The 15,262-nt window shown below is 58.9% G+C and overlaps 1 protein-coding gene across 4 annotated transcripts in view; it reads left to right on the top strand.

The window, feature by feature from the left end:
• Nucleotides 1–7,883: 7,883 nt before the first annotated feature.
• The window catches only part of LOC117653932 (potassium voltage-gated channel protein Shaker), a 154,421-nt gene continuing 147,042 nt past the window's right edge, over nucleotides 7,884–15,262 (top strand). Inside the window, exon 1 of one of the 4 annotated variants that reach the window (XM_034399984.1) lies at nucleotides 7,884–8,132. In XM_034399984.1, the coding sequence (XP_034255875.1) occupies nucleotides 7,987–8,132 (146 nt within the window). In that variant the 5' untranslated portion in view covers nucleotides 7,884–7,986. The remainder of the gene's footprint in view (nucleotides 8,133–15,262) is intronic. The other 3 variants (XM_034399982.1, XM_034399973.1, XM_034399981.1) reach the window with 3 other exon arrangements.

Genomic DNA, 15,262 nt, shown 5'->3' with positions numbered 1-15,262 from the left:
ACAGAGAGCCATGTTCGGCACCAGCCTGGGCGACGGCGGCACGGCGGCGCTGCATTCACAGTGTGATTGCAACAAGGTTGCGTTTACGTCGCACGCCGCTTGGCGTGGCGTTGGCGGCGTGCCGGCGCCCAACCGACGCCGTGGACTCCTCTACCCGGACGCCACTCCTCTAGACATGTGCGCCGACCGCATTTTCATCGGCGGCGGCGTTTGGCCGAAATTTAGCCGGCGGCGGTGGCGACGCCGGCGTCTGCGCCGATGTCTTGATCGGCGGCGGCGGCGGCGGCGCGGGCGGCGTGGTTGACTTAAATTTGGTCTATTTTCTCAATTTAAAAACATGCCCATGAAAATAAAACACAATTTGATGGACTAGTTCTTTAGGGTGGACTAGTTTCGTTACAAAGGTAAAAATTAAGCAATTTAAACACTCCAATAAGATTTTGTTCTCGCGGCGGAGAACGTGCTCGTCGGGTTGCCTATCCCTGGGCGCTCGCTGCTGATGGAAATGCAAATATTTTGGGCATTTAAGGTCGCGACACCGACGCCGCCGCCGGTAAAATCATCGGCGGCGGCGCGGCGGCGCGCCGCAAATTTTTGGTCAGCGGCGGCGGCGTGGTAAAATTTGTCGGCGGCGGCGCAGCGGCGGCGCGGCGCACATGTCTACTCCTAACCTGCCAAGAGCGTTTCTTCCGCTCATGAGGATTTTTCCGCCAAGAGCTGTTGCCAACTTACCTAACCTAACTAACTTAACCCAAGCTAACCCCGCGGTCTGATCCGCTTTCTAGTTTGGAGGCGCGGAAGTCCACCGCGGTGGAGGCGGCCGAGCGGCCCGGCCCGGCCGCCGCCTTTTGGGCCGCCCACGCCAACGGTAGAGGGCCTAGAGGGCCTCGGCCTCGGGGAGCAGGGCAGCGGCGCGGCGGGGCGGCGGGGGAGGGCGGCCGGGTTTTGAACAGAGACGCGCGGCGGATCGCGAGTTTCGATAAGGTCGCGGGGGCACGAAGGGAAGGGGGAGGGGGAGAAAGAGATGGATGTGGGTGGAGCGGGGTAAGGCGCGCGAAGGCAAGCCGGGCGGGCAGCGGCCCAGCGGGGCAGCAGGCTGATTCCGAACTCAGCTCTCTCCTCTCTCGGCGCGCTGTCTCTCGCTCGCACTTACGGCAGAGATGGCTGAATCGAGGATATTTCTGTTGAAATCGAATGGAACCTGTTTACCGAAATACGGTTTACAGAAAATTGTCGGGAAATCATTCTGCGCTAACAAACTTCCTAAGTTTGAAATTTTCGAAATTTTTATAATCCGAAGTCAGACGAGCGTCGATTTACAATCCTCTAATCTTTCGGTATCGGTAACGGTTGTTCCCGGTTGCGATTCCTCTTGCTCTTGTGCGGCCTCTCGTCGGGCTGCGAGAGAGACATAGCGGCGAAGCACTGGGCGGTAGAGCTCTTAAAAACCCGGACCGCGGGTACCCGGGTCGCCCGGGTAAGACCCGGGTTTGCGGGTAAACCCGTGGACCCGGGTCCGGGGTCTGCGGGTTTACCCGAAGCCTTGGATCCACCGCCCTAGAAGTAGGCAACACGGCCCACTGGAGCGCACTGCGTGTTGCCTACTGCCAAGGCTCCGGGTAGACCCGCAGACCCGGGACCCAGGTCCACGGGTTTACCCGCATACCCGGGTACCCGGGTCTACCCGCGGACCCGGTCCAACCCGGGCGGGCGGGTAACCAGGTAACCCGGGTACCCGGGCAAAAGTCAGAGCCCTACTGGGCGGAATCAGCCTGTGGCACCGGCCCCGGGCCTCCGGTCCGGTGGCAGGCAGGCAGGCAGGCAGGCAGGCAGGCAGGCAGGCAGGCAGCCTGAGGCGGCCGGGAGGGCAGGCTTCCTGTTGGCTCTCCGGGCTCCTCCCCGTGCTCCGCGCTCTGCGCGGTACGCGCCGCCGAAAGCCGAAATCCCCGTGGGGTGGCGCGACGCAGCGGCCGTGGGAAATGGCCTAGCCGCCTAGCAGGCTCGCCCCCTCGCCCCTCGCCCCTCGCCCGCCCCCCGCTAGCTCTGCGGCCAGCCGGCCTGCCAGGACGAGCACGGCAGCGACGAAGGTTTAGTAAATTTGGTTTCCCTGATGGGATTTCTCGGCCGCCGCCGCCCTATGCCGGCCGGATGCTCACCGCTATCGGCTTTCTTACTTACGCCTGCTTCGCCCTGCTTCCCCACTAGTGCAGGCGGTACACAACAAATACCAGAAAAAAGCTGCAAATCGTGCTACAAGTGCGAAACTTGGTACAGTTGTCCCTAAGAGCATTTAAAAGGATTTGACCCGATGTTCTTTTCAATTTTCCCGTGCAGGTTCAATTTTGATCTATTTTTAACAATAAACGTTAAAAAAATTTCAGTGCTCAAACCATGGCCTTACTTGCGATGCAAGTGTCGCTTTATCATATTTAGAGGACGGCGAATCCATTGCTGAGGTCGCAGCTCCTCTAATATGTCGGATTTTTCCCCAAAATAGCACTTTTTTCCAAAAATCGATCATTTTTACAAAGTCACTTGAATACACCGCAGGCAGCGAGTTTGGTGTCGTTTCAGCATGATTGGCAGTCGCTGAATGCATTTCTGAGCTTAAAATTAAGTTTGGACTATTTTGAACGGGTGAACAGGTCCTGCAGGCTGTTCAAAAATGGTTCGAATGTAGCGTTTTTGCATGATGGGTGTCGTTTCAGCGGTTTATGGAGCTTCTGAACCTATATCTGAGCATGAAATATCTTTCCAAGGACATTGAACAGGTTAATGGGTGAACAGGTTCTAAGATTCGTTTAATTTCGGGTTTAAAAGGATGGAAATGCATGCTGGGAGTATTTTGCCGCTTATTGAAGGGTTTTATTTTACATTTAATTGAAACATTTTAAAATCCATGGGTATACAAAAGTAATTTAGACAAATAGACTGGATCTTGACTTTGAACACTACAGTGATTACCGTAAAACATAGTGATTTCGTTCACACGGCGTAATTTCGGACGCCTCTACCCCAAAAGCGTTGCGATGACGCTACCATCTTGGAGGGTTGTCCCTTGACGCGCATCGCAACGGACACACTTCAAACCGTCCGATCATTCACAGGGCTGTGAAAACCGGGACAAACTTCAGGAGATAAAGTGGTTTTCGAATTTGGCACCTATCACCTTTATGCGTTCCAACTTTGACGGAAAGCTAAAACTGTTAACGGACGGTTCCTGAGGTGATTGTTTCGATTGCAACATGTTTTGAGCATGCTGTGCATGTCAAATCTTCAATCACCAGGGACAAATAGTATAGTTAATGTCGGCTGAAAAGTTTTAAAAAATGTTCCTTTACAAGGTATTTTTGGACATTCGAACGGCAGGCGAGGGAGTGTGTTTTTTTCAAAACACTTTGAATTCCATTACGTTAAAGTGGTCGAACCTAAAGAAAGAGCCCTCCTGAAAGACGAAGATGACCCAATTAACGACAATCCCTAACTGCCACAGCGGTCGCTTTGTGAACTTTGACTATCATAAATATGGGCAAAAGATTTACTTCTTATTTCCATGTGCATATCCTACCTTAATGTCAGTTAGTGTTCCTATTTTCATCATGTTAAATGGGAGTTTGACTTCGCGAATGGCCGCATGGCTCGCTGGTTTACATATTCCATATTCGTATCTTCCAATATGCGAAGTTACCCAGTAAGCCCGAGCATCGCCCTATCATAGGACGGTCTTTCATGTTTTCGAAGATGATGATTGCTCTTTAAATACGGTCAATAAGAGCCGCCTTACCGGGGAAGTTAAAGTAACATCGCGATCACCGCTGAAAACAAATTTCCCTGGCTTCGTAACGTCAGTGCATGTGCAATCTCCCCTGTAACTTACAGACTGATACTAAACTATTGCAGGGCATCCGCTATTTCAACGGCTTTGAGACACTTTCTAATCGGATCTTAACCCGTTTGCAGTCCATTGTTGAGACTTAGGCATTACTGAAGACCCTACTCGTGCCCTGCCTCGGGAAGGTTTTGACCGCTGATAATTTGAGAGCAGTGGTCTCGCCAAAATAGTCAAACAGTGAATGAATTTCAGAAAATTACCGTTTTTGCTGACTTTGAGCGGTTACTGCATCCAATTTAGTTGCGGTCAAAGGCCTCCCTCGACGCCTTACTATTCTGAAGACCCTACTCTTTCATGCCCCGCCTCGGGAAGGCTTTGACCGCTGATAAGTTTGGGAGCAGTGGTCTCGCAAAATAGTCAAAACGTAAATGAATTTCACAAAATCGCCGGTTTTGCTGACTTTGAGCGGTCACTGCATCCAATTTAGTTGCGGTCAAAGGCCTCCCTCGACGCCTCACTATTCTGAAGACTCTTTTCTTTTATGCCCCGCCTCGGGAAGGCTTTGACAGTTGACAGTTTGGGAGCAGTGGTCTCGCAAAAATGGTCAAAAAGTGAATGAATTTCAGAAAATCGCAGTTTTTGCTGACTTTGAGCGGTCACTGCATCCAATTTAGTTGCGGTCAAAGGCCTCCCTCGACGCCTTACTATTCTGAATACTGTATTCTTTTATGCCCCGCCTCGGGTAGGCTTTGACCGCTGATAGTTTGGGAGCAGTGGTCTCGCAAAAATGGTCAAAAGTGATTGAATCCCCGAAAGTATTATTGTCAATTCATTGGATGATGTTGATTATTTCACTGATTACCAACTAGACGTGCAATGATTATCTTGTGGGTACCCCCTGATAAAACCCTTTAATAAGCGGCAAAATACTCCCAGCATGCATTTCCATCCTTTTAAACCCGAAATTGAACGAATCTTAGAACCTGTTCACCCATTAACCTGTTCAATGTCCTTGGAAAGATATTTCATGCTCAGATATGGGTTCAGAAGCTCCATAAACCGCTGAAACGACACCCATCATGCAAAAACGCCACATTCGAACCATTTTTGAACAGCCTGCAGGACCTGTTCACCCGTTCAAAATAGTCCAAACTTAATTTTAAGCTCAGAAATGCATTCAGCGACTCCCAATCATGCTGAAACGACACCAAACTCGCTTCCTGCGGTGTATTCAAGTGACTTTGTAAAAATGATCGATTTTTGGAAAAAAGTGCTATTTTGGGGAAAAATCCGACATATTAGAGGAGCTGCGACCTCAGCAATGGATTCGCCGTCCTCTAAATATGATAAAGCGACACTTGCATCGCAAGTAAGGCCATGGTTTGAGCACTGAAATTTTTTTAACGTTTATTGTTAAAAATAGATCAAAATTGAACCTGCACGGGAAAATTGAAAAGAACATCGGGTCAAATCCTTTTAAATGCTCTTAGGGACAACTGTACCAAGTTTCGCACTTGTAGCACGATTTGCGGCTTTTTTTCGTGTACCGCCTGCACTACACCGCGTGGCCGCGTCCAGCGTGGCTCGGCTCATTTCGGTCCTAGGCCTTTGAGAAGGCTTTGCAGGCCGCCGCTGCCCTGCGCCCTGTGCCCGCCGCTGCCCGCCGCCTCACGGATAGCGTGCCTCGGCGTGCCTGCACTGGAATCGGCGTCGCGTCCATCCGTCACGGCGCGTCGGCCCGCTATGTTATTGTTTCATTTTTCTTGACGGTGTCCTCCCTTTCTTCCAGAAAGTGGAATTGCTTTATAATCAGCTCACTCCGCCGCCGCCTGGGACGCGCTCCGCGCTCGGCACCCAGTCGAAACTTTTGTCTTCTTTTCCTTCGTCGCGCTGCGCTGGGCGGCGCTGAGCGGCGCGAGGGGTGTGGGGTTCGCGTAATTATTGACCAGGAAAAAGGAGAACGAATAATGATGATCCCGTCTGGGGCCCCACGTCGGCGGCGCCGAGCGGGTTTCGGCAGTGTTCCAGTCCATTCGCTGCTGGTGGACGCGGACGCGAACGGTAAAAAATACCGCCGGTGGTTGAGTCGAACCGGCGCACAAAAAAATGCGCGAAACCCGCCGGGCCCCCTCACCCTCTCCTGTATTAACGGGCGCGGACTTCCAGAGGGCAGAGTCAGGCCAGGGCCCGACCTAGTTCCCTGCTTATCATGCAGCTGGCCCACCTCATTTGGATACTTTTCACGCCCCCATAAACATCCCCACAATCACAGGGGACAGTTAAAAGGCCTCCTGCCCCGCGGGCTGGCTCGCCATGGCGGACCCGCGGCCTCGCATCCGAGTAACGGACTTCCCTCTCCCCTTCCCCTCCCGAAATCCACTCTGGAAATTTATTTCCTGCGTGCCATGTGCTCCTCCGTGCTGTGCTGTGCTGTGTGCTCAGCGTCAAGGCCACGCGCCACCGGGGTCCATTGGGAAAGAACGGCCAGAACAGGAACAAAGAATAAGTAAATTAAAAAATTTGATTTTTATTTTGGAGCTTGCCTCCGGGGAAAGGGGGCAGCCAGCATGCCAGCCGGTCGGCCGCGCGCCGCGCATGGCGTGCACACCCACCCCTTCCCCGCGCCGCCCCGCGCCGCCCCCGCACCGCCCCCGCGCCGCCCCCGCGCCGCCCCCGCGCCGCCCCCGCGCCGCCCCCGCGCCGCCCGCCCCCCCGCGCCGCCCCCGCGCCGCCCCCGCGCCGCCCCCGCGCCGCCCCCGCGCCGCCCCGCGCCGCCCCGCGCCGCCCCCGCGCCGCCCCCGCGCCGCCCCCGCGCCGCCCCCGCGCCGCCCCCCGCGCCGCCTGCGCTCCGCCACAGCTCCGCCACAGCGCCGCAGAGGAGGAATTCCAATGCCGCTGGAGCCACGCTGGAGCGCTCGCTACTTTTCCTACTTGCTCCTCGCCGCCTCCATGCTACCCAACGTCCTCCCCCCCCTCCTCCGCGCGGCCCCCGCATGACGTCGAGGCGATTTGTCCAGCCATGCAGCTGTTGCTGTGTGCCGCTCTCCGGCTACCGCCGCTCTCCCATTGCTGTCCTACTCGCACTCCAGACATTGAGTCGCCGCCTCGCTCAGGAAGTTGTCTGCCAGCGCCGCTTCTTCTCCTCCTTCTTCTTCTTGTTGATGAATTTGGGTCGCCCCTGCTTCCTCCTCCTCCCCGTGCCGCCCTTGCCCTTTCACGTGCAGCGGGTAAAAGGGAAAAGGGCTCCGCCGCGAGAACCTCATTAGAATTTCACCTGTCGGGCCTGTCGGCGGAGGCGGCCTTATATTCGCAAACGAGCGGTGCGTCGCGGGACGCGGGGCGGGGCGGGGCGGGGCGGGGCGCAAGCGGGCGCTCCACAGCGGCGTTCTCGAGTCCGTCCGGTTGCCGCCCTCTGCCCCGATCACGCGAGCTTCCCGCCGACCCCAGCCCGGGAGCGCGGCCCCGGCGTGGCTGACATGGAGGCGCCGCGATTAACGCATCCTGCAGCCGGCCGTGGATGTAGGCAACGCCACGGCAACGCGGCGCGCGCCGTGATTGATGACGCGGCTGGCGCGGCCGGAACGAGGCGCCGCGTCGCGTGCGTGCACGGCGACACGGCGACAGGGCGACACGACACGACGTGGCGGTGAACGATGAGGCCGTCAATGTGTTTGGCTTCTGACTGTACTTGTTTGTCCTTTGCGCAGGTCCGCGTCCGTGATGGTGGCAGCGCGCGGCGGCCCCCGCTGCCCCGTGGCCCGCCCCCGCGGCCCGCTCGCGGCCGAGGACGCCGCGGCCGTGCAAGAGGGGCGCGCCGCCTGCGCCGCCGTGGCCGCCGTGGCCGCCGCCGTGACCGCCCTCGCCGCCACCGCCAGCAGCGCCGCAGCCGCCTTGGCCCGTCCGGAGTGCCCGGGGGCGGGGCCCGTCCGGGGGCCTGCCCGGCCCGTGCCCGTCGGCAGGGATGGCTGAGGCCTGGGCGCGGCCGAGGCAGCCGCCGGCTGGGCGTCGACGTCGACGTCGTCTGGGAGGAGTGGTGTGGGCGCTGCAGCGTGGCGGGCGCGTTGACGGCGTGACCGGCGTGACGGCCGCGTGTTCTCGAATGGTGGCGTTGCTGGCTTGCGTGCGGACCCGCCAGACCCGCCAGCGGACCAGCCATGTGGTCGACGGGGGGCATGGGTGCCCACGGGCAGAACAACCCCTGGATGAAGCTCATGGGCATCGTGCAGAAGGAGCGCCGGCACCACGACTCCGGGGGCACGTCGCTCGCCCTCGCCCAGCTGCAGCAAGCGAGAGAGAACCAGTGAGTATCCCATCCTTTTCCTCCACTTTCTTTCCGTCCAGGAGCGAGCGCGGTGCTCGTTTGGCGACGTCGGGGACGTTCCTTCGTCGCCGCTCCGTGGGGCCGTGGGGCCGCGGGGCCATCACGAGCTTATCAAGGCGCCGCAGTCATTCGCCGATGGGAGGGGGTGGGATGGAAGTGGCAGGGAGGTCGTGGGAGGGGCCGTCCGACCTGACCCAGTGGTGACCGCTGTTACTCACGCGCACTCACCAGAGATCATTTGTTCAATGCCGTTACCCGCCGGCGTGGCGCCCTGCCGTCTAGAGGGATGCCGCGGTGGGGGAGGGGGCTGCAGGTGGACTGGAAGTGGATTCATTTAAGGAGTGCGGGGCGCAAACGCTGCCACTCCCTCGCCTTTTTATCAGCGCCCTCTTCTTTTTAGCTAGCGGGGTGGGGCGGGGCGGGGCGGGGCGGGGCGGGGCGGGGCGGGGCGGGGCGGATCGCGGCTGGCCGCGGCGACCCGCGCTGTCTGGGCCGACCGCCCTTTAAATGAATAAGCTATGAAGATACGTTTCATTGAGGCTGCCCTACAGCCCGGCCCTAACCAATTTCGACTCCGCCCGGCCCGTCCTGGTCCCGCCCCTGCCGCAGCCCGGCCAACTTCCGCGCCCCGCCCGTTCGCTCCCGGAGGACCCTGGCCGGCCGCGCGGTGGCACGGCACGGCACGGCACGGCACGGCACGGCACGGCCTCCTGCTAGAGCGCAGGAGGCGCGGGAGGGGCGGCCGGGGGGTAATTTCATGTTTTATGTAGCGACGCCCGGAGAAAACGGCTAAACGCATGTTGGGAATATCTAAGAAGTGCGCGGCCGGCCGAGCCGAGGCCTGCACTGGAACAGGAGTAGGTTGGGGGGGGGGGGGGGCACTGCGGACTGGCCGGAAACGAATCAGGGCGAGCCACAGCTCAGCGCTAGCGAGCGAGGGCGCCACGGCGGTGCGCAATGGACTCACGATCACGCTGTAAGTTTTGGCCCGAGCCCCCTTTTCACACACACGCACACTCACCCACGCACACACACTCACTCGCTCGGCTCACGCCTGTATTATGCAGGACACAGTAATTAGGATTTGCTGGACCGTGTATTCAAAGCAGCTGGAGGCAAGGCGGCAAGGCTCTGACGGCCTAAAGGCGCCCAAAGGGTCGCGCTGAGTGGAGGCCCGGCAGTTGATGACGTCACGCTGAGGCCATGGTCGCAGAGCGCCTGGAGGCTCCAGGACCAGGACTCGGATTCTCCGAACAGCGGTCTCTCTCGCACCCATCCATCCGGTCCGGCCCAGGGCAGTGCGAGAGAGAAAGAGCGACGCCGGGCTGGCTGGAGGCGGCGCGCGTGCCCAGGTGGCGGCTGGCGGCGGTGCGCTCAGGTGGCGGCGTGAGAGGCCGCGGCCGCGGCCGCCGGCGCGAGCCTCGAGATGCGGCCGTGCGACGCGGAGGCGCGATGCGCGGGGTGGCGTGCCGCCTCGCTTGCCGCCTCGCTTGCCGCCGTGCCGCGGTGTGCCGTGTCTCGGTCTCGAGGAAGCGGGCGGCGGAGGCGGAAGTGGAGAGATAGGCGTGCCGGTGGCGCTGCAGGGCCGCGGGGCCGCGGGGCTCGGCCCGGGCGCCACTGCCACCACGCCACCGTTCCCACACTGAGCTTTATGTCCCAGGTTTATGTTTAAACAGCCCGGCTCCGAGTCACGCAACGGAACGGGGCGGGGGCGGGGGTGGGGGCAAGTTCGTGCCGGCCATGACGACGACTTACTCGGAGGGGCGGGGGCTGCCCCCTCCCCGCCATGCTGCCAGGGTGATTCCGCACAGTGCTATCGTCGCCCTGTCTCTCTCGCTCTAACGGGCCGTGGCGTGGAGTGCGAGAGAGACAGAGCGAGGAAAGCACTCCTGCTTCTGAATGAGCCTGCTGGACGACGACGCGGCGGTGCGGTGTCGCGTTCCGTCGGGGAGTAACGCTAATTGAATTTGCCTTTCCGTGCTTTTGTGGCGCTGGAGCCTCGCCAGCCCTGGCCGGGCCGGGCCGCCGCATCGGGTTCGCCCTGCGCGGCTCGACTCGGCACGACGGCGCGGCACGGCGCGGCTTGGTGACGTCATCCCACATCCCTATCCGGGCGGCATCTCCTCCACCAAGCCAAGGCACGCCCAGGGGCCGCCCCGCGGGCCGCCCCGCGCCGCTGGCTCCTCTCACCGTGATTGAAAAAGAAGGGGAAGGAAAAAACATAAAAATTGATTTATGCGATTTGACACGGCCTCAGTGATGACACTTTAAAGTTGGGGGCTTGCTTAGCCTCGGCCGGGCGCGGCAGCGCGGCGGCGCGGCGAGAAAAAGTAAGGGGCCTCCGGTCTAGATTACCACTGCGGACCTGGGGCCAATAATTCATCGCCAGGCTGCTGCGGCGGCCTTACCGGTGGAGGCGTCCACGACGACGCACTGCACCACCAGGACAAGCCAAGGCAGAGCCGAGGCACAGCCAAGGGGCCAGACGGACGGCACCGCCGGGCCAGGCTTTTGTCCCCAATCCGCAGGGACTATTAGTGAAAATCCCGGCCGGAAACTAAACACCCCGCCCCACCCCGCCCCCCCGCCCCACCCCGCCCCACCCCGCCCCACCCCGCCCCACCCCGCCCTCGCCGTGGCCCGTCGCGGGATCCTTTAAGGCAGAGGCCCCGTCCTCGCCCCTTGCCACCGTGACCGTGGCCACCGAGGAGGAACCCCTTTCACCCTGTAGGCTATTGCTGGGCGGGGTGGGGCGGGGCGAGGTGGAGCGAGGAGAGGCGGGGCGGGGCGGGCCAGTGCGCTCTGCAGGCGAACTAATCCCCAAGATTGGTGGGGGGCCCGTCCCGGCCGTCCCGGGCGTCCTGGTCCTGGTCCTGGTGCGGGTAGTTCTGGAGCTTTGCGCCGGTAGGGCACGCCAGGGGACGAGCGGAGAGACAGATCAGAGAGCCGCGGAAATTGGGGTGTCGAACTCGCTGCGCTGATTCTGCTGATGAAAGAAGGAGATGGCCTAACAGACCCCCCCCCCCTTTCCACGTCGTCAGGGACCACGCCACCAGGTGGAGAAGGCGTCATCCTCGCAGCCGCAACGAAGATGCATTACATTTTACAAACACCTAACCTTCTCTGTCAAAAAGACCACCTACCCGTGCAGGAAGTGCCATCACTTCGCGCCTTGGATTGAAGGCAGTGGCTGTCAGCCAAACACATTTGTCACCGTTTTGATCAAATTTTCGGCACTGCTTTTCCCCCACAAAACTCAGACGCCTTTTTTGGTGGGCACAATGAGGCCATCTCAAGTTGGCGGGTTGGCGGTCCGAGCTGTGCGCCACGTGTGCTCCACGTGTGCGTCGCGCCGGCTGATGAGATGACCCCCCGGATGGCGCTGCAGGCACTGGCCGCCCGGAGTGCCGCGAATGCCACCTCGCGCCCCCTCGCCACGGCCCGGCCACCCCATTCGGCCCGGCCCATCCCGCGCTCTGATTGGCCCAACCGGCCATTCATTCTCCGAAAAATAAAAAGGTTAAACGTGTCGTCCGGCCATGAGGGCAGCCTGGCCGGCGCGCCGCGGCCGCCGTCGAGCGCGGCCATCAAACACCGCAAACTTGCCCGTAATCATAAATTTGGGGGATTCGGATTAAAGATTAAAGGGCTGGCGGTGCTGGCGGTGTCCAGTGGCGGCGGCGCTCCGCTCGCTCCGCTGCGGTCCGCGCCGCTGTAACAACGGACAGCGCTGGCGGCGCCCGGCCGCGCCGAAGGGATTTTAATGACGTTTTATTGCAAGTTATTTTTGTACCGTACAAAAAAAAAAAAAAATAGCGTTACTGCAAGCCGCCGCCGCCGCTGCCGGCCACGCGGCACGCGCAGTGCGCAGGGCTTGGCGTGACGAGATGCACTTGGGCGGCCCACAGTCCCACCCCAGCTGGGTATGCACGGCACGACACGGCTCGCCGGGGCGGGGCGGGGTGGGGTGGGGCGGGGCGGGGCGGGGCGGGGCGGGGCGTTCTTGCAATGCGGTTTGCTGCAGCGTGCCTGCAGCCTAATGCCGCGCCCTTTGGCGTCAGCCTGCCCTGCACTGGGGAGGCCCGAGGCCCGAGGGCCGGCTGGGCCCAAGAGGGCTGGCTGCATCGGCCTACGACTAGCGGCCTCAGCAGCCCCCGCACCAACAGACCACCACGTTCCGCAAGGCGGTAGCCATCACAGCGGTCCCCCCTTTTTGTCGGGGCGCAGGCAGTGCCTTGAAGGATGGCCCGGCAGTGCGTATTAAAGTTTGGCCAACAAAGGGGGCTCAGCTGGGCGCTATGCGTGATATTGTTGTTGTTGTTGTTGTCGGTGTTGTTGAAGGCGACGCGGTGCAGCGCTGCAAGCAGTGTCGCTCCTAGGGGGATGATGGGTAATCAGACCCCCCCCCCCCCCAGGTCGATACACGTGGGTCGTGTTAACGCGGCCCACCGGAAACGACACTCCGGAGCCCACTTCCGGTCAGCTCCAGCGGTCGAACGCCGAGCCGGGCGAGCCACCTGCAGATCCTGCTGCAGATACCCCGGTCGGCCGGCCATCCGCCGCGCGGTGGCGGTGGCGGTGGCCCACGAAGCACGAGGGCCGCCGTCGGAGGTGTCGAGGTGTCGGCTCGAACCGGTCTGGGCCGGAGGCGTCTAGTCGTCGGTCACGGGGACAACGTCGGAGCACTGTCAGGGAAAAAAAGGAACCGAAAAAGCACGTTCCGTGTGGCCAACAGCTTTTGGCCTGGACCGTCCGAACTCGCAAACTGTACACGGAACTTTCGTACTGTTTTTTCCGTTCACGCCGGCTTACACGCGATGCAGTGGAATGAACATTTTTCACTGCACGCGTTCTGTTTCCCATTCGTTTTCGGCTATCCAGAGTGCGGATTGTTTTGCAGTGAGGCGGAGGACGCGGCGAAAGTTCGCCGTGCGGCGCGGCGGGACGACAGATCAGCACTGGCGGCTCTGAATTATTAGCGAAGCGGGATAGTGCAAACTATTTGCAATTCCTATTATCCCATCCAGCGGGGGAATGTATGGCCCGCCCTCGTTAAGAATAATACAGCATGGTCTTGTGGTGGCACTGTAAAACCCCATTGTCTGTCTGTCTGTCTGTCTGTCTGTCTGTTTAAGAGTTAAGAGTTTAAGAGTTAAGAGTTTAAGAGTTAAGAGTTTAAGAGTTTAAGAGTTTAAGAGTCAAGAGTTTAAGAGTTAAGAGTTTAAGAGTTTAAGAGTTTAAGAGTTTAAGAGTCAAGAGTTTAAGAGTTAAGAGTTTAAGAGTTTTAGAGTTATGAGTTTACGAGTTTAAAAAAAAAAAAAAATGTTTTGCGTCCACTGATTTTTAATCTGGTACTTAATTAAGGATAGACCATCGGTCCCTGACAAGCCTCAGTGCTTAGGGACAGTTTCTAGTTTTTTGGCAAAATGTGAAAGTATATGTTAATTGTATTTGTTTATACCTTGTTTTCCTTTTCACATTGTAAATGTTCAATTTTTCTTTTTGACCTGTACTGCCATGTACCAAGGAATCAATAAATTGAAATTGAAAAATTTTCTGTCTGTCTGTCTGTCTGTCTGTCTGTCTGTCTGTCTGTCTGTCCGTCTGTCTGTCTGTCTGTCTGTCTGTCTGTCTGTCTGTCTGTCTGTCCGTCCGTCTGTCTGTCCGTCCGTCTGTCCGTCTGTCGACATCGCAAGGTATCCAAGCTGCCGATGGCCAGGAGCGCCTGGCGGGTAGGCACCCCGAGGACAGCGGAGTGCTCGCGCGGCCTACCCGGCAGGCGGCTTGGAGCGCCTGGAGGTTAGGCACCACGCCGACAGCCGTGCCGCCGTGTTGCCATCGGCTCCAGCCACGTCCTTTCCAGTGTCCTGACTGCACGGAAAAAAATCCCTTAGTTGTGACAGCTAATGCATTGGCTGATATGGGGCCAGCCAAGAATCAGCAGTCGTGGTAACTAAAAATATTGCTAGCAGCATCAGCAATCATGCCTGGTCGCGACAGCCAACCACATTTGTTGTGCTAGCTAATCCCTCAGTTACAAACGCTAATAAATTTTTTACTCTCCGAAAAATACTGAGACGGGAATAGAACCCGGGACTACTGGCTGAAAACCGTGCTCGGAGGCACTGAGCCACGGAAGCACATGTGTGTGTCGTATGGCCTGCCCCAATGTCACTCCGGGTGGAGGGCCGAAAAAAATACTTCGCAACTTTGATCGCAGTTGAAGTAAAGCTTTGAGGGACTGCATGATTTGCGCGTGCAGCTAACCCCATTAGTTGTCTCAGCTAAGAACCCCACGCTGGATCAGTAAACGTGGGAGTGGCTCTCACGGCAAACACTATCAGTTGCGGTAGCAAAAGCATCATGGTTTTCATAGCTGAACCTCCTACTGTCTGCCTTAGCTAATTTAAAATTTGTAGCCACGGCAATGAGGGTTATGTTTTATAGCTAAGATAATGACTGCGGTAGCTGAGAACATTAGCTGGCGCCATATCAGCTAACACATTAGCTGTCACAACGAATGCTCAGCTGTAACAACTAAGATACTTTTTTCCGTGATGATTCCGAGAGTCCTTTTCGTCGCTATCTGTCTCTCTCGCACTCGCCGGGCGTCCCGCATAGGTGCGAGAGAGACAGAGCGAGGAATCAGTGGCCTGCCTCTTGACGGCGGCACGCCACTCGAGCGCTGTGTGCTCACTTGTCATCACCTCTTTGGGGCCCTGCGTGGCGTAGCGGGGCGCGGGGGTGGGGGCTCTCGTCACAAAGCCTTCTCTTCGTGTTTGTAGCCTCTCTCCCTGCTGTCTGGTCCGCCCCTCTCGCGAGCACACTTGAGGCAGGCAGCGCATTACATTGCATATTCAGGTTCACGCTCAAACACGCGTCGCGAGGCCCCCTCCCCCTCCCCTCCCCCTCCCCTCCCCCTCCGCTTCCCCCACCCCTTGCCTTCCAGTCCGCCAGCCTGTCCGCCCGCTTGTATGTGAGTAATGTCGTTCATTATCATAACGCGATGTCGCGTGGCGGGGCGTGGCGGGGCGTGGCGGGGCGTGGCGGGGCGCGGCGGGGCGTGTAGCTCCGTCATTCAATGTGCAACTGATTGCCCCGAATCCATC

Source organism: Thrips palmi, unplaced genomic scaffold, assembly GCF_012932325.1.
Source record: "Thrips palmi isolate BJ-2018 unplaced genomic scaffold, TpBJ-2018v1 HiC_scaffold_8, whole genome shotgun sequence".
In the NCBI taxonomy this organism is placed as follows: domain Eukaryota; kingdom Metazoa; phylum Arthropoda; class Insecta; order Thysanoptera; family Thripidae; genus Thrips; species Thrips palmi.
This window is presented reverse-complemented; position numbering and strand designations above follow the sequence as displayed.